Here is a 24,253-nt window from a genome sequence, read left to right as displayed (position 1 = left end):
TAGCTGAAGATCAGTAGATATGTATTAAGCCAGAGTTTGAGTCCTGTATTTACAGTATCCAGAAAATTAGCCAACTTGAACAGTAAGAAAAAAAAAGGTCTTTCAAATGTTACTGCAAAGGTTTGTTGTGTCCTACTTACACTCAGCAATACCTTCCTAATACATGTCAACACCTCAAAACTTGCAAGAAAGAATACAACCAATGAAGAGTTAACAAAAATAGTATGTTGGCACATGCAGTCATGCTGCAAATGTAAATATATTCTGTTCATCTCAGACACTATAAAAATAAGCATATGCAGCTGTACAGGTCTTCAGCCTTTTACTTAACTGGAAATTGAAGAGCACTGTGTATTGTCCCAGAAGATGGAAAAGAAGGCAGAGCACTTTCTTGTAAGACAAATTGGACAGTTGGAGAAGTTTCAGTATTCTGCCAGTCCTCCTTAGCCAGAAAGTGACATCACATGTTAGCTATTGTAGGACTGCAGCTACTGGTTTTACAACCAGGGTGATGGTACCATGTTAGTCACGTTTGATTTGCTGATAAATTTTAGAACAAAATAATGATAATAGAGATCAGAGTTCAGAGCATGTTTTACTTTCACCTCCTCATCTAAAGAAAATTAAATTATGAACCAGTTATAAAGCAAAGGAGCAGAAGGGTGAAGTAAACATCAGTATAGGAAAATGTGTCCATCTGAAGGTCCTGTGACAACATCCTGTGCTCTGTTTGCTGGGAATGCAGAGATGGCAGAGGATGTTTGGAGCGAAGAGTTGTGTCAGGTGACTTCTGCCTGTGATACAGCTCCCATGTATTTAAATTTTCGGTTTAGGATGAGTATGCTCCAACAGCAAATGTCCCTTTCAAAAGCTATTCTCAGCAGTGCTGCCTACGTGCCAGCCATCGTGTTCCTCGTCTGATTTGAAGACACTGGCATTTGATCTCTGCCCTGGCACATTATGTATAAGTGCATATTTTTCCACATTTGTGCTGCAAACCTCTGCAGCCCCTGTGTCCTTCTCCGTGCCATGTGCCAAATGCAGCTCTTGGCAAATGCCTTCGGTCTGGGCCCCAGCTGTGCTCAGCATGTGGCCTCGGAAAGTGGCTGGAGTCCGCAGTGCTGCTTGGAGGCAGGGAGTCCATCCTTCTCACAGGGCTGCCCACCAAGGAGGTGGCATTTCCCGGCTGAGCTTTGTCTCGGTGGCCCTGCCCGGGGCAGAAGACGTGACATTGTGGCACACAGGAATGAAGAAATGTTTACCATCTGCACAAATCAATGCTGACAAGGAGGTCTTGAGAAGGGAAAAAGGACATATCCCGAGTGTGCTCATTAACTCTGGCTGGCTTCCTATAATTCTGAAATTATAGCAAACTTGGTGCATTGAGCTAGTGGGAAGTTGAGAAATGTTGGAAGAACCTGTAGCTCAAGAGAAACTTTGGTATGTTACACATAAATTCCATCGATGAGAGTTTCTGTCATGGCATTCCTGAGCTATTTTGAAAAAAAGCTCCCAGTTTGTAGGGCAGCAAGTGAAACAGGCAGTGTTTTAAACTGAAGAGTGTTGCAATATCACATTTTAAATGAAATATGTTGTGCTATGTTTTTTCAAAAATAATTATAAGTAGAAGGGAAAAAGTATTTTTCTGGTTTCCCAGATTGTTTTCATTTCATGTTTGACAGTGCTTCCTATTTTTCAATTTCACTGTTTCTCCTGGTCTGGCAGTCAGTTTGTTCCTGTTTGTGTGAATTTTTTATACAGTGACAGACTAGAAGAAACACTTCAAAAAAAATGAAAAAGATTGCACAGGCGCAAAATTTGGCAGGGTAAATAAGAAACAGGAACAGAACATAAACTATGTTTAATATTGTCTATTGTTTAATTTTCATATGATGTTACCACCATAAGTTCATATTAATTTTCTTAATAGAATCAGAGAAATACATGATAGAAAAGACCCATTCATTTGTGTATCCTTTGGTTGTGCTGGCAAAATCTTCTTTTTAAACCATATCCAGCAACAATGGATCCAAATGTATTTATTCACACACCAGATAAACATATAATGTAAGATGCCACCAAAAAGTTAAGATGTGGTTGGATTTTGAAGAGGGATTCTTGGCACACAGACATTTACCTCATGGCTGTTGCTAGAGGCTGTGTACACCTCTTGCATGTTCTAAGTGCTCTGATTTTCAGAGACATTCAGGACAGACTAGCTTCATGATGCTGTGGAGTTTTCATCAATGCCAGAGATGGTCTGTAACCCAGCCTTTGTCCTGAATGGATAAGAATTGAGCCCATGATGATTTTAGTGGGGTTGTTCATTCTATGCACCCAGGTATTGAGAACTCTTAGTAGTAGCTTTGAACCAAGCCTTGGAGTACATGTATATGGTTTATATCATTAGGCTATATGTGCACTGGATTTTTTTTTTTTTTTTTTTTGTCTATTCCTTCTTTTCTTTAATTGAACTCACTTTAAGGGAACACAGTTAGATATGATTAATGTTCCCCATTAGGAAGGTGCATGCATGCATCCTTTTCCTTCTCTCAGGGCACTGTTTACAGGGAAGTGAGCGCTGCAGAAAGGACAGAAACTGTAATAGCAACACTGTCATAAATGGTATATGGTACTCAGTTTCACAAGTGTAATTTTGATTCAGAATTCAAATATATATTCTGAGCTGCATTATAGAACTGGAGAGGCTAGCTTTAATCAATGGATGGTACCAAACTTCAGGAACTAGGTACTTAGATTCTACAGAGGTCCTGAGCTGCAGGCAGCCAGCTCCTGTTTTGTGGCTGTGCACTGGAGTTCAAGGAGAGGTGGGAAGCTCCCACTGGGGAGGTCACACTCATCTCCTAATGAGGAGCAGGGTTGTGAACTAATACTTGGTTTTCTAGTTACCTGTCTCATAGATAGTAATTGGTTCAAAGTGAACTGAACTAGCTATCAGATTATTCTTGGAGTGAGTACCAGAGGCAGGGCTGGGGTACTTGTGTGAGAGCAGTGACCAGTAATGGCTGAAGCACAAGATGAAGAAGAGGGGCAAGAAAGGTATCTGGAGAGATTGACGAGGCTGAAAATGTAAACCAAGGGTAAGGACTGTATGAAAGGATGCTAGAATTCTAAAAAGATATGCTAAATTTGTTTCTGTTTGATTGCTTCTTGCAGAAACAAGGTAAGGTAACTCTAATTAGCAAATTACTATTTGTTGGTGACAGGAAAGCCTGCATTGGTTTTCCTTTTAGCACGTGCCTTTAGAATTTCAGTACTGTTTCAAGAAAGAGTCTTCAAGAATTAATGTTTAACATTGTTTATTTGGCTTGTTTTCAAGCAAGCTTATAGTATAAAAGGTCCTATTGTGTGGAACCAGAATAACTATGGCAGATCCATAAAACGTCTTTTGCTTGAGCTGGTGGAGTAACAGAGGTGGTCAGAAGGGCAAGTAGGGTGTGCGCTTAGTCAGGGAGTCTCACATCTGATTCTGCTGGCAGCAGAAAGGTAAGAATGAAGTTCAGTTCCAGAACATGGAGGTAAATGGGATGGACAGTGCCTTCTCCTGAGCCACATCTCTCTCCCTGTGCTCCTGCTCTCCCTGCCTCATGCTGTCCTTTGGCTGCTGACTGACACAATTGCTCCCCTCCCACTCTTCTTCCTTTTGTCTCTCTGAACATATATGTACCTCTCCCTTCTCATCTTCTGACCCTGTGCCCCAAGCATGAGTAAACTCAGGTTTTCCATAACTAGCCAATTATTGCATGAATTTTCATAGAAATAGTAAAAACATTTATTTGATACCAAGACTGAGTCATATCCCAGAATTAAAGAGCTCACTCCAAACACTGAGGTTTGGGAGCCCTCAACATCCAAGATTTTTTGAAATCTTGCTGTGTTACATTTTTATTCCCTATCCTCATTATCAGAAATAGATGAACTTTTGTGACTGAAACTTCCTGGTATTGTTCAAGCACTTCATAAATGGAGGCTACGAACACCTTAGCTGTACACATCACCACAATAAATATAGCTCCTCTACATACCCCCATAATAGGAAAAAACATGTGCCTGCCATTTCACAACCTCACACACTCACACATATTCAGTTTTGCTATTAGTGGAAGTCCCTATTACCAGCTGAGGAACATCAAGGACTTAATTTCTGGACACCTGAGACTTAAATCTAACTCTGTTACTGACCTTCTCACTGAACTCGGATCAGTTGTTTCACAGATCCTAACTCACTTCCATGTGTCAAATTTCTCCACTTTTTAAAGAGCTGGGAATAAATTTTAAGCCCGAAGTGTCACATGCTCATTCACTCATTTATTCATTCATTTAGGTTTTCCTACTTGAAAATATGACACAGTGAAAGAAGTGTGTATCTCAGTTGTGCTGGCCTTGCAGCAAGAGATTTTAATTTATCAAATCCAAACATTATTCCCATAATGGGGAAAATACACATTGTCTTCAAAATAATCTAGATTTTGTTTATGTCGTTCTGTGCTGTTAAAATGTTTTTTAGCTTCATAGTTTCACTAACTGCTCACATTTCTCTTCAGCTGAATTTTGAGTCAACTGCTGCTTGTCACAGTGCAGATTTCACACACACACACACAACCCCTGCAGTGAGGTGTTACCCTCCCTCTCATTAAAGTTGTGTAGCTGGAGAAGAGAGTAAGAGAGTCAGGCACAGGGACTGAACAGTCGTAAGTGAGGAACTGAGTTTGTTTCTCTCATGCTCATACTGGTTGGAAAGAATTGTCTCAGCAAAGGCACTTTTTTTTATTCTCATGAATTTTCTTAAATGGATTTTAAAGAAAGCTTACTGCTACTGTGTTGTAGGTATCCCATTTTTATGATTCTTCCTATTAGATCATGGATTTATTTTGTGTGCTAAATGTGATTTGGCTGTTAAGCCTGGATGTTTAGAAGACACCTGCCAGTTCAAGTGCTAGTTTTAAAATGGGAATTTTGTCCCCAGTTAACACGGGTGTTTTTTAACATCTTACAGTATGAAATGGCTCCTGGGCTAACACAGTTGTGTTCATGTTTCCTGTGTCCTAAAACTGTGACTAGGTAGAGTCCTGCTTATCTCTTTGAATCTTGTGATTTGCATAACAGACTTAAACAGGTTTGGTTTGTGAGCATGGCTGGCAGCTGCTCCAGGGCTACCCACGGAAGAGTACAGCCTAGTTTGCCTTCTTACTTTTGTTTTCTCTGTGAGCTTACTATCAGCAAGACAAATAATGCTTGAGTTACTTATCAGGCTAAGACAAGAAAGAAGGTATGACTTGAAGTTCTCAGAAAATTGCTGTCAAAGTGTGTGTGTGTGTGTGGGGGGGGGGGTTCTGGTTTTTCTGGTGGGTAAAGGAGGTTTTATGTATTGCAGATGAGCTGTGTACCTGTACCAAATTACACCACATGTTACAGTCCTTCCTCTGCCACTTGAGAGACTGAAAATCTCCATTCTGAAAACAGCAATGCATTCCTGCCATGACATTAATGTGTGGGATTATCCACTAGGCACGTATGGGCTGTGAAATGCATAAGCTGGTGAGATACATGGAAGGGGGAAGTCAAGCATCCGGCATTCTCGTGAGGCGTAATTAATTCTTGATTCATGTTGAACCAAGCAGAATAAAGGGGTCACACTCCTTGCAGAAGTTATGCCTTGAAGGTGATATATTGATCCCAACATATTTTGTTTATCAGTTTGAAACTGGAAGTTATATATATACATGGAATAATGTTTATAGGTACAGCTAAAGAGGGAAAGCAGGTGAAAATACTCATTCACTGTAGGATGGTGTTTATCCCGACCTTCTGAGATCTGCAATGTATTTTGTTGCCAGGGATGTCAGTCAAGCAGGAAAAACTGAAGTTGATTTCTTTTGTGCAACAGCTGCAGAACCAGGAGATGCTGAGGGCAATGGTGAAGAAAGCAGAGCTAGAAATCAATGGCAAAGTGATCGAAACAGTGAAGAGGCTTGAAGATCCTGTGCAGCGACAGCGCAACCTGGTGGAACAAGAGAGGCAGAAGTACCTCAGCGAGGAAGAAAAGATTGTAAAGAAGTTATGGTGGGTTGAGAAACCTCTTCAAATTTATTGCTTTTACCTGTCTTTTTCTTCCATAAAGTAGAAACTTCTACCACCAGGTAAACTGCATTTGTATATGGTATTTTAGTTGTGTTTCCTTGTCGTGTATCACACTGGCTGTAGAACCATGTCTGTGTTGTTCAATTCACTGGTCCTGACTAGGAGTCCTTTTCTGCACAGCCCCTGGGTAAATCCCAGCAGTACCACGAGCTGCTACCTTTTCAGAAGTCCCCTGTAAAGGGAGAGATGACTGTAAGGACCGTGCCCACCCCTGTATTCTGAAAGCCTCCTTCTACCCTAGTTCTCCCCTTCAGCCTTATGTATTATGCTTTAGGGAAGGAGGGAGGAATTTCCTCAAGAGCAAAGGGATTCAAAGGAAGGTAATAAGTTTGCCTTTAAGTACAAAAATCAGATTTCAATAGTAAGTGCTTTGGCTACTGCATGGGAGAGGTAGGGGAAGCTCAAATAGAGGAGTGAAGTTTAATTACAGCCAGCAATGCCAGTCCTTGTCTAAAATGTAGTCACTGAGGTTTCCATCTGCTTAACTGTGTACCTTGTTTTGTTGTTATGTAAAAGCCCTTTGGAAGATTCTGGCTTTTTTCCCCCAGAACTTTGGCCCACCAAGACTGGTGGGATCAACTTGTTTGATTCAGTTCAGAGTCAGCAGGAGCCAAAATAAAGCTGAAATTAATAAACAGTTTAACTAATTCTAACACTCACATTTGTAAGATATTATATAACTAATCATTTCTCATTACTGCATTTCACACCTAAAGAATTGCTCCATAATAGAGAAAAAATTTCTAGTCAGCTTGTCATTGGAAATTATGACTGAAGAGCCAGAGAGTACAGTTCCTGACAGCTGAAGAGAGTAAATCCTTCCTGTTGATCAATAAATTGTGAGATTAATACTTTTTGTAATACAAAAGGTGTATCTGTAAAGAAAAGGTTGGGTGAAGAAAGGCTGAATGTGCAGTAATGGTCCATGCTAGAGTAATTAATCCTCTCAGCTGATTTGTAGTCTTAAGTAATACCCTTCCTGTTCCTCACTTCACTCCTGTGTACCTCATTGCCAAGTTCCTATATTGTCTGTTTTCTATGGAAAGAGCAATTTGTGTGATGGCTGATTATGGCATTGACTCATAAAATGGATACAGAGTGAGGTCAAGTGCCAATGGCATTCGCTGTTACAGCTGTTCATTAAGGATAGGACTTGGATTGCAAAGTGCTTCTGTTTTACCAGGTTTTGGAATTTTTCCTGTTCCCATAGTTTCTGCTACTTCTGTGCTACTTCATTTGTTAAGGTTACAGGAGAATTTCTTAAATCATTCAAGTGTTACTTCACCTCTTTTAGAGACATGTTAGAAAAAAACATTTATTTTTAATCACTTGTGTCCAATGAGATTCCTTTGTCATGTATTTTCCCATTTGCAAGGGCAGAGCCCAAAAGAAAAGTACATCTGACAACAATAATTTCAGCAGCTGATGGCTGTTCATAGTAAGAGCATGCAGCACAAAATTACACATCAAATGTCACTGACATTATTGAGAAAAAGGTTATATTATTTATAGGCATTTTCAACTAAACTGATCCCACTGCAGATATACAAACAAATGCAAAGCAACAATGCACAATATTTGCATTTTTTAGGATTTCAACTGTCACCCTCTAAAAATCATAAGACTAAATCAGTGAATAAATGTCTTCATGTGAGACACTGGAATGTAAGATTACTGCAATACTTACAAAAGTGTATTTACTACTTTTAGGTGGTAAATCTTAGCTTAAAAAGTCCTTTCTTCTGCAATTGAAGATTGTTGCTTTGAGCAGGGAGGTTGGACCAGATGACCCACTGTGGTGCTTTCCATTCTGTGATTCTGTGAAATAAGGAAATAAACATATTGGCAGTACATTGGTGTACATTTCAAAGCAAGCATTCTGTTGAGTAGAAATCTTGCTCAACAGATTCATAATGGTGCCTACAGAAGTGTGCCCATGTGTGTCACCACTGGGCAGAGGATATCTAATGAAACCTGTTAAACATAGTGTTTATGTTCACTTGTGTGACAGTGAAATACACACTCAGAATGAAATGTGTAGGTTTTTTTCAATCTAGTCTTTTGACTCCACATTAGAGATGTTATATATAGCACTTGTAGATGCTAGATTTAAGAATTACCAAAGACAAATTACGATGTCATGATACATTAAGTAATGAAGTATTTATGTCATAACAAGCATGTTAGAGGTGTGACCACTCTATATTGTAGATTTTAAGCACTTTAATAGAAGGGAGTTATAAGCACAGTATTTAAGTTATAGCCACATCCAAACTGTTCAATTGGATACAATCCACAGTAGCTTACAATTTATACTTTGTTAGGAAAAGTATCAGATTTTTTTTTAATAACAATAACCATGCTCCATGAAAACAAAACTTCACTTAGCAATCTGGGAGAGGTACTAGTAGCAGGTACTTGGGGAAGTATATCAGAAGAATCTCTTTCATTTGTTTTTGAATTGTTCATCTGTCAATCAATCCCCAGACTCTTAAATAATGCACAGTAAAATATTCACCCTTGCCATGCTAGTCATTATGTTATAGACACTCCCTTTCCCTTCCCTTTTCCCCCACTCATGCCTTTTCCAGCCTGAGAAGTCTTAGTCAGCTTAGTTAACCTTCTAGAAGCCTTTCTCTACATTTCATCATCCTGTTGCCTTTCTCTTTGCCCTTTCTAACTCTGGTGCACAGCTGTGGGATGGGAATGGGGAGACAGGAGAACCCTGCAAGAGCTTTGTTGGATGCAGGCACACCGTGACCTTGTGCATGGTGTGATCTCCCTGTCCTATTGTTCCACAGGAGCTTTACATTAAATATCCAACGTCTCACTCACATGGATGATCATCAGTGTATATAAAACCTTGGGGTTTTGGGAGGTTATTGCTTTTATGTGGGATTGATTTTGGTTTCATTTCTCCTCTTCTCATGGGCACACTTTACAGGTATGAGGAGTTAATTTAATCTGTGGTGTTTTCTGGTCAGTTAGTACCAGATGGTCCATCTGCAGTCCTCTGCAGCCACCTTTCATTTTCATTTTCCTGAATAATATAATAGCCTTTTGAGATTTTTTTTTTTTGTTTTATTATTCATCCTTTTTTCTAAATTATTTATAGTATATTGAAAAGCACCTGCCCTAGCAGTGGTCCCTGTGGAACCCACCAGCAAAGTACATTCATTGAGTTAGCTGTTCATTGATCCCTTATCTTCGCTTCAGTGCTTTATCCATGAAAGAATTTCCTTTTGTCCCATGACAACTTTGCATTCTTGAAAGCTTTTCCTCAAACACCTTGCTGAAAGCCTTTTGTAGTGTACTTTGTCTCCAAGCTTCTGTTGTTTGCGGATTTGTGAAACTGACCTTCATTTTACACAAACCATGCTAATTCCTACCTAACACAGCAAATTTATCCATTGTTCATTGATTCTTTATTGTTTATTCTGTATTTTGATACCTATCCATCACACCTGTCTAAGTGTCAGTCTCACCAGAGTACTGTTCCCATTATATCCCCATATCATTAAAAATTTTTTATTTGTATAATTTATGACACTTTCTGCTAACGTTGTTCCAAAGCAATTTTAATCAAGAAGTTAGATGCTTAGCATGAATAGTTCAGCTGTTTCAGCGTCAAGTTGCTATAGAACTCCTGGGCAAATACCATCTGGTCTGGGTGATTTGTTACCATTCATTTTGTCAGTTTGTTTTGTACCCTGTTCTACTGATGCTGCAGTCTGAGGCAGATTCTCTGAGGCTTTTTTTGCCTAAAGAAAGATCTCAGCACAAGAGTTGCCTCGGCTTCCCCATGTAGAATATAGATGCAGAAAAATTATTTCTCTTATATTAGCCTTCTGAAACTGCATTAATGTGCATATCTTGCTAATTTGCTCAGGCCAGTCTGTAAAGCCAAGTGTTTTCCCTAGTGAGAGAAGAGAAATTCTGGAGACCACCAAATCTGTTTCAGTCTTTGGGTCCCAAGGGATTAAGTTTCTTTTCCCTTGCAGTTAGCAACATGAAGCAGTGTAATGTGGCATCCCCTGGGTAATTTCAGGATCAGTTGTCTTGTTTGACAGTATATGGAATCAAAGGGATTTGTGATGACCCTTCCATTTCTGCTCAACGAACAAAGTGAAAAGTGGGGCACTGTCCTTCAAACATTGTAATACTGTTCTGTGTTTTCCTTTCCCTTCTTTCCACACATGAACAAATTTAAACATCTTTCTTTATCTGTTTTATTTCCTGGTAAATGCAAATATTTGGGGAGCTGCTCTTCCAGTGCTGATCTACAAAAGGGAGGAGGGATACCCCATGATTCCCAAAGCAGCACTGCCCAGCCTCAGTGCCAGTAGCAGGGCATGAAGACTAGGGAGGATGCAAGACTGCAGAGCAGTGTCCTGTAGAGTAGGAGCCTTTGCCTTAGTGACAGTGACAGAAGCCCCATTCTTCCTGCAGCTCCTGCTAGAGTGTGTCTGTGCCCTTTATTGCAAAGGCAGACAGAGGCAGCAGATACCTGCATTTTAGCAGCTTCTGCCACTGGAAAAACACCCTTAGAAGTGTTCCCTTGCTGCCATCGTGTGGTCCAATGGATTGTTTCCTGCAAGGCTGTTTGTGCTGGGGGAACTGGGACTCTCCCAGCTTTCTGAAGGCAGAGTCACTGGGAGAAGTGGTCTTTAAGTGGGAACAGAATCATTTACCACCACTTGTTTGTGATCTGTTCAGACACAATTTATGATTCTCAATTCAAAATAATTTTTTAGCTTCTAAAGTTCTTCATTTTAGATTGAAATTAACTCTGCTGTGCATGCTTAATGTTCAGATGTTAATCCTCTTTCTGTTCCCCTGTGTATGAGAAATACTGTTGTGTTGCCATGGATTGTTCTGTGGGACTGTGCTTCCAGTTTAAACTGACCTACATGTACAGTATTGCTGTAAGGAATTTTCTTTATTTTTATCCCATTACTGGCCACCTGCTTTTCTTCCTCACTGAGATGGGTCTGGGAAATTACTGGCTTTGCATGGCAGTGGAAGGGAAATACGTGGAAATGCAAGATTGCAGATGGTGCAGAGAGCAAGCATCTCATACCCCTTTTCTGCCAATCCTCTTCTACCTTGATTCTCTTACAGCAACTGCAAAACTGATCCCTGATGGATGCAAAAAAATGATGCCCAAGATTAGGTTCAAATGAGTAGCTGATTTGTCAGTTCAGAGTTTCCATTGCATTTTTTTCTATCTGCAATTAAACTGCTTTCTAGAATATACCTGTGAGTAAATTGGGCATTTTAATAGAAGTGAATTTTCCCTAGATATTCAAGAGATGATCTTTTTAAGGTGTTTACATGGGTATTTGCATAGTTGCCCATAAAGCATCTCAGGGTTGGGGTTTTTTTGAGAAAATTTTTTGTATCTTTGGAAAACTCCAGATAAAGCAATGTTGTCTCAAAGGGAAAGAAGTGGCTGCTTCCTAAGCAAAACCAGTTTATGTGTCTCAGGTATTGCAAAATTTTATGTGAAGTATGGAAAGACTGCAAAAAATCTTTGGAAAGGTGAGAAGGAAGCACCAGATGGAGCTGGAGTAAGCACAGAATGGCATTGGTTGGAAAGAACATCCAAAGTGATTCACTCTTAAATCCAGGTGCTGAGCAAGAGCTGCACACAATGCACACTTGCTGTTTCAGTCTGGCTCTTCACAGAAACAGAATCCTGTGTCCTGTCTAGCAGTACCTGGCAGATAAACAAGGTTTATCAAAAAGGCTTTTGGTGCCAGTTATTGGGTTGTATCCTAACTGTTGGTCATCCCTCTGTATGTCAAAGAGAAAAAAAGGTGCAAACCAGTACTGGGTGTCTATAGTGTCTGTACCCTTCGAGCAGCTGTATCCCCAGAGGGCTGCTTGCTGTTGGTGTGTTTCACCAGCCCACCTGCCCTTTGTAGCACAGCTGCCCTGAGGTCAAGATGCTCTGCACATCTGCAGCCTGTCACAAAAGTCAATGACTTGAGCTAGTTACAAGTCTGTTCCTGTGCTGTGCGTGTCCAGCATTCTCACCTCCCCTCATGGTATCCTGTCATTTGTTTAGCCTGTGATGTCAGGTCTGAAGGTGCCACAGTTCAGTTGTGGTTTCTGGTTTAGTTTACTCCATTTGTTTACATATATTTACTTGCAATATGAAAGCCCTGATTAAATTGTCTGTCCATGTTATTTATTTTGCCAGTGAGCTGGAGACATTTGTTGAAGACCTGAAGAAGGACTCTGCTGCTTCCAGCAAGGCAGTTACACTGAAAGATGTTGAAGATGGAGCCTTTCTTTTGCGTCAAGTGGGAGAAGCTGTTGCTACCCTGAAAGGTATGTACTTTCCTTTTTACTTCTGTTTCTTTTCTTTTAACCACAGAGAACAGTTTTGCCTTTGATCTGGAGGCACTAACTTTCACTTTCAAAAAGATTTAAAGCTGGGATTAGGGAGCTTGCTGCATGGCCCCTGGAGAAAGATAGACATTCAAGTAATTGACATTCACCCAATCATCTTTTACTGCCCAGGGCTTTCATAATTTCCTCTTCAGCTTCACAATTGTTTTCTTTGCAGGAGAGTTCCCGACACTGCAAAATAAAATGCGAGCGATCCTGCGGATTGAGGTGGAAGCGGTGAGGTTCCTGAAGGAGGAGCCACACAAGCTGGACAGCCTGCTGAAACGTGTGCGCAGCATGACCGATGTCCTCACCGTGCTCAGGAGGTGATTTCTTTTCTTTTCTTCAAGCTTAAAGGGCTGGAACAGCTTTTGGGTTTCTGTTCTCCCCCTCGTCTGTGGCAAATCTGAGTTCAGCTTGTTTGCAGTATTGATAGATTAATCCTAGAGACCTCTCAAGGGAAATCAAATTAGCCTTTTCCGTGCTCTGTGCAGTGAGTCCACTCTGACCAGCAGCCTCAGCCACTGAGATTTTACAATTGAGACTAGATACCTCTCACATCAGCACTTCCAGATCTGGGAAGTGCCTGGATGAGAGAACTTACTGTGGCAACAGTCTCATACCTGAGCTAATTAACTTTAGGTATTTATAGCAATTTAAGCTAACAGAAACATTTTCTGACACTGAAAAGTTAATTCCCTAAAATGTAACTGTAAAAAAAAAAATAGGAAAATAGTGTAATTGGATAAAGGTATCCCAAACCTTCTGAAAGAACATGCTTCAAATTCTTTTTCTCTTCTTTGCAGAGAAGATGCATTAGAGAAAGCTGAAATATTAGATAAAACTTAATGTCCACTAAGTGCCAGTGTTTATCCATGTTTGTCAGAATATCTAAGCAGCAAATGATTGCTGATTTATTTAACCCAATGGGCATTGGATTTAATTCCTGCTCAAAACTGTCAGTGGTGGTGGTCTCAATTTTAGTTCAATTACAGGAAAATGTAAGTCATGAGCCTATTGTCGCTGCCATTATTCTAAGGAATGTAGTGTTGCCGGTGTTTCTGTATTTCCTGGAGCATATGTAAAATGCATTTGGCAGTACTGACAGATGGATAAAATGGTTTACATAACAGGTTTTATAAGAGCCATCACTTACTTTTCCATGCAGACAAACATCTATATACTTTCACATCAGTTTCTTTTCTTAAAAATTATTATAGTTACTTCCTGTCTTGCAGAGAAAAATAGAACAATAAGCTATGCATACCAAAGTTTTACCAAATTTTTTGCAGCAAAATTGCATATTAAGCCTCATAAAATCTGTTTCAATAATGGGAAAACTCACAGCATTTGATGGCTTGCAACACTCAGAAGCTCAGACATTTCACAGCTAGCTGCCAGAAATAGTTGCTTCTTTATGTCCTCAGCTCAACCTACCCCACATCTTGACAGGAAAGACCTTTATGGAGCATCGTTTGATACAGAACCTTCATTTGAAACTCTGTTTTGACAACATGCCAGACTGCTGCCTCTCATTATATGTAGCTTCACTTTTCTGTGTTTCTAGTCCAGGAACATCTTGTTTAGCTAGATACACTGTATACAGTTTAATCAACTGATTTCCATTCTCACTCTAAAATCAACCCAGCAAACCAAATCAACTCCTGGTTTGGTGAGAAACTGCCAGTACATCACTGAAGGTTTGTAAACACCTTAGATGGCAAAACCGTCTGAATTAGAGTAGCCTCTTTAAAATTCTGAGCTTCTGATTCTGAGAGAAAGCTATAAAATCATACAACTAAGGGCATCAGGGTAATAAAAAAATTACTATTTTGATTGTTTTGATTTTGGTGCTTTTTCTTTGCAAGAGTTTATTGTTGCATATTGCTGATGACTGGCCTGTGTGCTGACCATGTGCTGTTGTGTTTATTTGGCTGGGCAGACATGTTACAGAAGGACTGCTGAGGGGTGTGGATCCATCCCAAGCTGTGCAATACTCTGCTACGGAAAAGTCCACGGCAGCTGACACTCTGAAAAGCCAAGAGGAGCACAAGCCCACCCAGGGACATGCACAGCAAAACCTCACAGCAATCCCATCCGAGTCCCAGGTGCCATCGGTCAAGTCAGAAGTCATCCCCTTCTCAGCCATGACCGTCCATCACGTGCAGAGCTCGCCTGTTGTCATCCAGCAGTCTCAGCACTCGGCAGCCCTGGTCCCCCACGCCCAGGGCTCTCCCTCTGCAGGCAGCCACGGTGAAGCTGTGCCTGCAGGAGGTCACCCCTCAGCCACCCCGGCCCCACAAGAGCCCACGGCAGGATCCCAGCCCACACAAGCCACACCAGCACCACAGGTCTCTGTCAATGGCACCACCATGCAAAGCCTTTTCATTGAGGAAATTCACAGTGCAAGTACCAGAAATCGAGCTGTATCAATTGAGGTACGGTGTATTCTACTCAAACAGCTGTCCTCTCTTTGGGTCTGAGCTCCCAGTCTCACTCTTGAGGCTGCAGGTGGGACTTCTCAAATGCATTCTAGGGATTTATGTACTTAACCTCTAGTTACACTGTACTTCTGAAGATACCCTCTAATTTTGTCCCTGCTCATTGCAGAAGAGTTGGACTAGATGTCCTGTAAAGGTCCCTTACAACCCAGACTATTATATGATTTTAAATGCAACAGAAAATTTACATGTAACCAAAATTAGGTAACTGTGTTTTTTAAATTATCTTTATTGAAAAAAAAAAATCAGAATTCTGTTTTAGAAATTTTAGAATACCTTTTATTTTTAACAATAGCATACAATTCTCTGGCAACACTTGCATATGTGGATTTCATTCACTCTTTAAATCTCCATATCCCATATTATGGAGAAGTAAAAGTGAAAGAATGTGAAGCTCCAGTGGTTTCCAGTTGGAAAACCCAGAGGTGAACTGCTGTGTCTTATTATAGACAGGCACTTTAATCACCAGTATGATGTATTGAGGCAGAGACCCAGATTTAAATTTTGCCTTTGTTCCTTTAGTGACCAGTGGCCCTTGTCAGTCTGGCATGTATTTGTGTCAAATCTAACACAATACAAATCAGAAGAGTGTGCAATTACTGTTCATGGATTTCCTTTAGTTGCTTTCTAGAATTGAAAGAATCTATCCATACTGCCTATAATGTTTACACATGGAATTTATTTTTAAATAAGTGTTCACAATGGAAATCAGAAAAATAAATAGACGCTTTACTGGTTTTATCTAGAAAGCTGAAAAGAAGTGGGAAGAGAAAAGACAAAACCTTGATCACTATAATGGAAAGGAATTTGAAAAGCTCTTGGAAGAGGCCCAGGCCAATATAATGAAGTCCATTCCTAACCTGGAGATGCCTCCCCAGCCAGCAGCCCTGCCTAAAGGAGATGCAGCAGAAAAGCTAGAAGTCTCAGGTAAGGTTTGCTAGAGTAAATGGGGCTAAAGAATTGCCTATCTGGGAAGGAGAGGTTCTCTTTCCAACTTTCTAGAATATTTTCAGTTTATAGATTGCTGTGATCTTCAGGAAGGACAAAACAATCTCTGAATACACAAAAATGTGCTTTAAAAAGCAAGAATAACTTGTTATGTGTGGATAGAATGGTGGTAAAAGCTGGCAATTGCAAGCAGGAAGACCCAGGTTAGGCATTAGGGAAAAAACTTCATAAAGATGAGGAAACTGAAGCACTGAAGCTGCATGAGGCAATGAGGAGGATGCAAGGTCCCCATTACTGGACAGAATGGTTTAGACTAGCACTGAAGTAGAATTATACAGGTAGATCTACTTAGATAGCAAGATGCTGAGATGCCCTTTCAGTCCTATTTCTTTCACAATTTAACATACAAATCCATGTCTGAATTTATTCAAAATCCAAGGAGCAAAAAGATGCCTCAGCCAAACCTTAGATTTATCCCATTAGACAAACACACATCAGCTGTTAGATTCTTACCCATATGCAAGTCCATCCAGCTCAGCCTCTAACAGGCAATTGGAGACGCTGTGTGTGATGAGCACAGAACCCAGCTGCCTTCTGCAGTTTGTTACTAGTATTCCATTCCATTCTGGGATTTTAAAGGGAATATCCAAATCTCTTCCTTTTCATATCCATTATAGAACTTTTATTCAGCAATTCCCCTATACTTGATTATACAATTTGCACCCTCTTGCTGTGGCAGCAAGCTCCCATCTTGTGAAGGAGCTTTCCTTCATCTCTTTTAAACTGGTATCATACCAGCTTCACTGAGTTCTCCATAGCTCTAATATCCCTAATTTGGCAAACAACAGCTCTTCATTTCATTCATAAAATTATGAAGGCGGTGGATAAACCTTTATAATATCCTGGAGCTCTCCTGGAGTCTGCCCCACAGACTTCAAGCTGAACTTCCAGCCTTTCTGGTCCCTCCATCCAGGCCAGCTGCTCCCTCTCCTAGAGGCTAGATTCAGTTGCCCTTGTTTAATTCGACTTTGTCCTTCTGGAGCTGTGGAGGTTAGAGCTGCATGCTGCACTCAAGGTGTTGGCATGCCAACATAGTAAAAAGCTGAAAAACAAAGCCCTAGGGGTTGTGTAGACAAATTAATATAGAATTTGGGAGGAGTGTTTTCAGATCCAGCATTTTGTTCTGTGCGTACCTTTGACACTGCCAAGTTTGGCTTCTTGGATGTTTTGCAACATACATGTTTAAAATAAATTCTGTTGAACCTCATAAAATAATTTTAGAATTCTGGCACCCTTCAGTGAGATTACTGGCTATCAACACAATTAGCTTGTATAATGTGTGGCATAACTAGAAGAAGTCTGTGAAAATAAGTACCATATGGGTGCAGTGAGCTGTGACATCTTAAAAAGTGCAGAGCACAGTAACTGAGAAGTTTTGTAAGTTACATAGTTAACTAATCCACTTCTAGAGTACAATTTTGCACAGTGTGCAGTCAGCAGATTTAAGAACAAGTTTGATGAGATTGAGACATTTGCCTTCTGTTGTGCATAATGAATCCTGCAACAGTAACATAAATACAGGAACAGCAAAACTTTTCCTTAATATCTGCTTAAATATCTCATATACCACTCAGCTCTTCTGTGACTGAGGATGTGAAGTTCAGTACCAGTCTACTGTAGACTTGAAAACTGAGCAGCATAAGAAAGACATACCACCTATCTACCAATAAAATACATAAAAATTTTTGACCATAAATGAGCAGAGCCCTCTGTTGGCTCAGCTGCAGAGCCCAGAAAGATCATGTTGCCAGATTGTGTCCCATCCATTCTCCACACAGAACCTTTCCCAATGAAGAAACACTTTCTTTTTCTTTGCAAAGCACAAAGCAAAATAAAATTACACACTTCACACAGTTTTCCACATGACTCTGCAAGTATTTCTTTAATGTCTTGAGTCTAACTCATCTTTGTACCAGGACTGTTCCGTGAAAAATGTGATGTTTTTCTAGCATGTACATTAGTAGTTGGTCTCCTTCATCTCTCTTTGTGCCTTCATATGTGAGAATGCCCTGATTTTTGGAAGTGATGAGTGATCAGTAGCTTCCATTAAAGAGAGTTTATCTGACTGCAGAGACTGCCTCAAGGCAGGCTTTATTATTTTGAAACCTTTTGGATTTGTTTTGGTGCAAGTAGAAGTCTGTGTGGTGGGAGCAATTGGTTCCCATCTATGTGTGCCTGTTGACAAATGCTGCAGGTTAGTGAAACAGCTGGTGACAAACAACTCCCATTTTGTTCACAGAAGTGCTGAGCCCTTTGGCAACAAAGAAGGTTCCATAAAGTGTAGGTTTTGTTCATGGGCAGTCTCAGGCTTAATGAGTTAAATTTGTTCATTTACCTTCATTCATGTCCCTCTTTAAATTTGCCAGAGGAAAAAAAAAAAAACCAACAGGTAAGATCTTCCCTGTAATTTTTTTCCTCTAAAGTTTATTTTTTTTCCTTCCCATCTATATTGGAGAAATATAATGGTTTAGTAAATAAAACAGAAATCAATGTTTAAAGTTTATGGGCAGCCTAGTGTCACTGCACTGACCATGAGCAAGCCCCATCACAGCCTCTCCTTAATGACTCCAACTAAGGGGCTGAGAGGGATTAGCCTTCAATAACCAGTGCTCCTGCCACACTCAGTGACAATATTTCTTACCTGTGTTTTTTATCTCCCATTTTGAGGATGGAGATGGATGAGTGTCTCAGAGATGTGAATGAGATTGTAAGAATCATGTTTTCTTCATGCCTTCTGTGTCTCTCATCCAACCTTGCTTTCATTAAATGCAAGAAAAACTTGGAGTTCTTGCAATGAGGGTCACTAACAGTTTGAGGGTAATGGGTTGTGCACATTAAGAGGAGTAGGAATTTGCAAAAGCCCTACATCATAGTGCCAGATAACCAGGGAGGGAGTTAATACAACTGAACATTTCTTTAAGCTTAAGCAGCTTCAAAGAACATTTGAGCTAAGAAGGAAACAAAGATTAAACTGGGTCACACAAGGGCTCCATCCAGTCCCCAGGGCTAGCTGGAGTGTTGCAGGAGCCTGACAGGAGTGGGCAGTTATGCAATAATTTCCCCATAGGGAACACTTAGCCCTAAACAGCTGGATAATCCCAAAAGCAGGATGTTTTATCTTTCTGGATTATATTTATGCCAGCTGTTTATATAACACTGAGTGGCTGCAGAAAGGTCGTTCTTTTGCTCTTGGAAACAAACACTGTAAACAACAGTGTGAAAACAGTGGCTATTGCCATATTTATGATGCTTAGCCTGTAACCAGAAACATTCAGGGGCAGTTCATGAGCTGGGTAATGCTGCTTCTGGAAATAATGCTGTCCAGGGATGGGGGGAGGAGGAAGTGGCAGCTGGTGGGGCAGCATCCTCAGGGGCAGTGCCAGTTTGAACTGGTCTTCTCTAGGAAGACTCTCCTCAGAAAGGAAGGGCTGGCTCTGCTTGGCCTTTGCATTTGGTATTTGAATCTTTTTGGCTTAGAAAAAATATGTATAGGGCTTTTATATCATAATTCAAAAACAAAACTGTACATTCCTAGAATTATAGCAAGTTAATTGAAAATAAATACCCCCTGCTCAGAGATGAGAGGACTCACTGAAATGCAAGGGTGGCATCTCTAGAGTACTGCTTACATTTTCACTCAGCCTTTGTGTGAACTTAGCTAGTTGTGCAGCTATGAGATGGACAGAACTCTTCAGCTCCTTGCACCTTGCCAGCAGCACCTCCCAGGCAGAGCAGAAAGCTGTGCTGATTGCTTCAGAATTGCTGAGAACAATGAGCAGCCTCCAGGCTGGAGTCTCACTGTATCCATGTCAGTGGCCTTGCTCTCAGAGGAGGCTGAGGGGCACTGTCTGTAAGCAGGCACCCAGAACCTGTGCCTTACATGCTCCTGCACACGTGTGCTCTGCTATCCCACTTGTACACCGACAGCTACACCCAGACACAGCTGCCTGGAGGACAGGAGTTTTGCTGAAAATTTCTGGGGGAAGTGATCCAGTTTCTCTGTGTGAGTACAGGACTGTTTACTTTCATTTCAAGTTACACTTGAATACCAAATGTGTTTCTGTTTGTGTATTCAGCAACAGGACCTTTTAAGACTTTTTTTTTGCCTTTCCAGTTAAGGCAGGCATGCAAATACTATTTTCCTCTCCTTCACCTATGCTTACTTTGTGCTGCTGTTTACCTGCAGAAGAAGCTCCTGATGGAGAACAGGACAATGACAAGCTGACCAAGTCTCCACCTCCTCCACCTCCACGGCGCAGTTACCTGCCGGGGTCAGGGCTGACCACAACGAGATCAGGAGATGTCATCTACACAGCCAGAAAAGAGGCTGCTGCTCTCAAGGTTTGGTGATTCATACTCTAGGCAGCCACACTCCTGATGAGAGGTTGGCAAACAGACAAGACACTGGCTTGGGCCTATAAACCACCAAATAAGTTGAGGCAGAGCTGTGTCCTGGAGTGCTACTGAAACTGCTCACCAGGATGCACTTCTGTTAGGACAAATGAGCAAGTAAGATTTGATCAGTTCTGTTTACAGGAGTCTTGCTGCTCTTATAGCAATGCAGCAGGCAAGTCACAGGCTGCTTTCATTTAGAGTGGCAAGAAGATTAAAAATAAAAAACAAACAAACAAACAAAAAACAAAGCATGCCTTAAACAGATGGGGAAGATAAAGCCAGATTTGAGAGTGTTCTTACAGAAATGTTGCAAATTAGTTTCTTTGGGCTTGTTTTCCCCATCTGTTCTGGAAGGAAGTGGTGGGAAGTCCAATTTCAGAAGCTTTTTCATCTGTGAACATATAATCACATCAGCAATATTGGTTGCTTTTGAACTGATGAAGTAGCAGGAAGAGGGACCTTGCAAGAGAGGAGTTGCAGTAGTGTTGAATTTTTGGTGTTTACTTTGCATCAGGAAGGTTCAGCTGTATTATTTGTCTGTGCTTTCTCATCCCCTTGTAGGAATGCAGTGAAGATGCTGGGCAAATAGCACAATCCAAAGCCCCTAAAGAGGACCAGGCATTTTCCCGGAGCACAGGGCATGCTGTAGCACCAGCTGCAAAAGATGAAGAGGAAGAGGAAGGAGATAAAATAATGGCAGAATTACAGGTATGCCTTTTGGGTTGCACATGAGGACACCTCTGCCCGATATCACTTCTAGGGCCTCAGTGCAATTTCCAGTAGGTCTGCTAGCCTGGCCCAGAACCACTTTGTTGCATTGAGTGGTACATGTTTTGAAAGTACTGCCAAATTTTTTTCAAGAGGTTTGGAGCTGAGACAGTGATCAAGAATGCAGTAGCTGCCACTGGAGAAGCCTGCACATGCAAATGGGACAAGTAAAACATTGGTGTGCGTTTGGTGTGGTCGTCCCTGGCCTAGTGTTGCTCACCCAGTACCAGACTGGCAAGGTGCTGAGAGCCTCTGTCATGTGTGCTTTGGTGGGAGCAGACAATAACTGGGTCTGCTTCTGGTGGGATATGCTATGATCCAAAGTTTCCCAGAATGTTTGAGCACTGAGACATTGCCATTTCCTGTGGTGTAACTGGTCCATCACTCTGCCAGTGGCATCGAAGAGTGCTCTCTTGCTGGTCCTTCACTTGACATCACATAGGACAGTTCACTTCAGTGATGGAAATGCTGCAGTAAATGCCAACTATTCCAGCTACCATCAGTGATCTCCAGCTTTCCAGGGGCACCCTCTGTCCTCTTCCATGCCCACATGAGGAAGGGAGATGTGGATCAGCCTAACTGGCTATAATTTTTGGTATTTTAGAATGCTGTTGCAACATGAGATGATCCCTGCTGTCCACCTGCCAACAGGTGGGCTTGGTGCTGCCCAGGGAGCATTCAGAGCACAGGAGATGTGGGCACTGAGCTCTAGCTGTTCGTTCTGAGGGGTGCACCTTGCTCCTTCCCTCAGCTCTCACCCACCAGTGCTGATTTCAAGAGCGAGAGCAGAAGTTCACCCTTATCCCCCCCCGTGTGCTGATGACAGCAGTGAGACAGCAGAGCTGGGGACATGTTGGAATCTGTGGTATTGATGATTCCGAGATTGTATAAAATCTCTGTCTTTCTGCCCCGTTGCCAAAGCAGAAGCCATAATTCGTCTGTGCTGGTTTCAAGGTTGTTTATTCTTGTTTATCTCTAACATGTTCTGCTGCCCTGCTGCAGGTCTGTCCTGCAGGGCAGCGTGTGGGGCTCTGCCCTCAGTGGGATGGTACAAACATTATATACCAGAAACTACGTGTGCTATATTTACAATAATGTGCCAATATCTATCATCTATGTTGAACAGTATGTCCCCAGCCTAAACCAATAGAAAAATGCCAACACTACAGTGAAACATGGAGGGCATGAAGAAGGAGAAAAAGGACAGGACACACCCAATTTTCTCCATCTTGTCCCCTCTGAACCCCTAATCTAGAAACCTAAAATTTTACTTTTGCACCCGTGCCACACTTAATTATTACTCATATCAAACACTCAGAGCTGGTAATTTATCCTGTAAGATTGAAAACTCCTCTCCATGGACAGAGATCACAGACAGTGTCTCTCGGGGCTCTGTACAGGGGGGGTTCCTGACCCCCTGCCAGGGTCCCAGGCCCTCCAGGGCAGCCAGAGGGAAGCCCTGGATTCCCACAGGGACACAGAAGCTGTCACAGCATCTCTGTCTCTAGGAAAGCAACCTCTGCCTTGCAGCTGGGGACAGTGAAGTGGAGGCTAAGGTATGGAAAGTGGGGGCTGAGAGAAGCTGAGGAAGAGAAATAGGCATGGGAATGGCATTCAGCAGGGAATGGGTGTTTAAATGCTAGCTTTGGGGGCTAGCAATACTAATTTCAAACCAATACCAAATACCAGGTATATTTTAGAAGCTTAACAGAATACCATGTTTATGAAGGGGCAAATTGCCTGATCTAAGAGCTACAGGCTCATTAGTTTGATGTCAGTCATAGGCAGAAAGATGGAAAATGAGATATAGAATTAAATCATTGAAGAATTAAAGGCCAGACATAAACAATTATGCCAGTGAGCACAATGCAGTGGAACAGAGAGCTGTCAAAGGAAACAACACTCAGATCAAGTAACAGGTTCAACTGCTTAAACTGAATTGTGTATACCTATAAACATTTTAGTAAGGCATTTGATCAAACATCACACAACATTGTTATAAAGATCTGGAACCTCAGAGTATACAAGAAAACCCCTATTGCAGCATAATAGAGACCTGTCTGCTTTTGAAATCACTGACCTTGATGCAGGTGTTGCTGCTATTACAAGTCTCATAGGGAGCAGCAACAGGCCCAGTATCTCTCTGTATTTTCATCAAAAGTCTGGAAATACATTTAAAATCCTTACTGTGTAAATCATCTTGATTCAGATCAGTGAAGTATGACAGCAGAGACATGATAGCGATCATTTAATGGTCATAATGCTTTGCTGAATAAAAAGTCCACATGAAGAACAAGAAGAACATGTTGGCCAGGCCACATCTGCATGCCTTGGAAAGAAACAGGAGTTACAGTAACAAACTGACAGGAGCTCCCAGGTCAGTGATGCTGCCACAAAATTGAGTCTGCCTCAGGTGTAGATGTGAAAACATGCCATGTTTTTATGTCTGTGTACAAGATCAGTGATCAGTGTGTACACACTGTGCTGCTGCATCCATGACTAAGTACCCATGTGCCTCCCATTTGAAAAACCTGTTGGAGGTTCAGAAGAAACTTGAGTGCAATGTGAAGATTTTTAATGAAACAGGAAAAGGCATCATAATTATCAATGGCTGTAGCTCAAACTATTTGGAGACTATTACAGATATTTCAGGGCGAAGGTGAAAAGAAAAGTACCAAAGGGTACTTTTTTGACACTTAGAGTCTGAAGGACTTTGAGGATGCTTTATTCAAACCCACATCACTGGTCTCACAAATGGGTAAGTTGGGGAAAAGTCCATGTCCTCTATTGTGAGGAGCAAGACTATTTTTTCTATTAGTTTCATGTCATCTTAGGTACTCTGGTCTATTAACACATACAAATGGGATGTAATGGAAAACCAGAAGAAAGTCTACATCCTGATTTTTTGCACTGGATTTTTTCTGTTATCTTTACTTTTCTGATTTTGCATTAACATGCAATACATATAAAGAATACAGTATTTAAAGGACAGGCCTGATTCGAATCTGTAATTAGGGCTATTA

The 24,253-nt window shown here is 41.2% G+C and overlaps 1 protein-coding gene across 30 annotated transcripts in view; it reads left to right on the top strand.

The window, feature by feature from the left end:
• The window catches only part of KIAA1217 (KIAA1217 ortholog), a 355,093-nt gene that overhangs the window by 322,235 nt on the left and 8,605 nt on the right, over positions 1-24,253 (top strand). For 29 of the 30 annotated variants that reach the window (XR_012054474.1, XM_072925432.1, XM_072925429.1 and 26 more), the window contains 7 exons: positions 5,909-6,084; positions 12,368-12,498; positions 12,737-12,884; positions 14,501-14,996; positions 15,806-15,986; positions 20,254-20,408; positions 21,024-21,170. Coding sequence is in view for 29 of the 30 variants with exons in the window: in XM_072925432.1 (XP_072781533.1) it covers positions 5,909-6,084; positions 12,368-12,498; positions 12,737-12,884; positions 14,501-14,996; positions 15,806-15,986; positions 20,254-20,408; positions 21,024-21,170 (1,434 nt within the window). In the remaining variant the exon portion in view is untranslated. The remainder of the gene's footprint in view (positions 1-5,908; positions 6,085-12,367; positions 12,499-12,736; positions 12,885-14,500; positions 14,997-15,805; positions 15,987-20,253; positions 20,409-21,023; positions 21,171-24,253) is intronic. The other variant, XM_072925426.1, reaches the window with a different exon arrangement.

The sequence above is a fragment of the Taeniopygia guttata genome, chromosome 2, assembly GCF_048771995.1.
Source record: "Taeniopygia guttata chromosome 2, bTaeGut7.mat, whole genome shotgun sequence".
Taxonomy (NCBI): Eukaryota; Metazoa; Chordata; class Aves; order Passeriformes; family Estrildidae; genus Taeniopygia; species Taeniopygia guttata.
The sequence above is the reverse complement of the archived record's forward strand: the minus strand, read 5'-3'. Positions and strand labels throughout refer to the sequence as shown.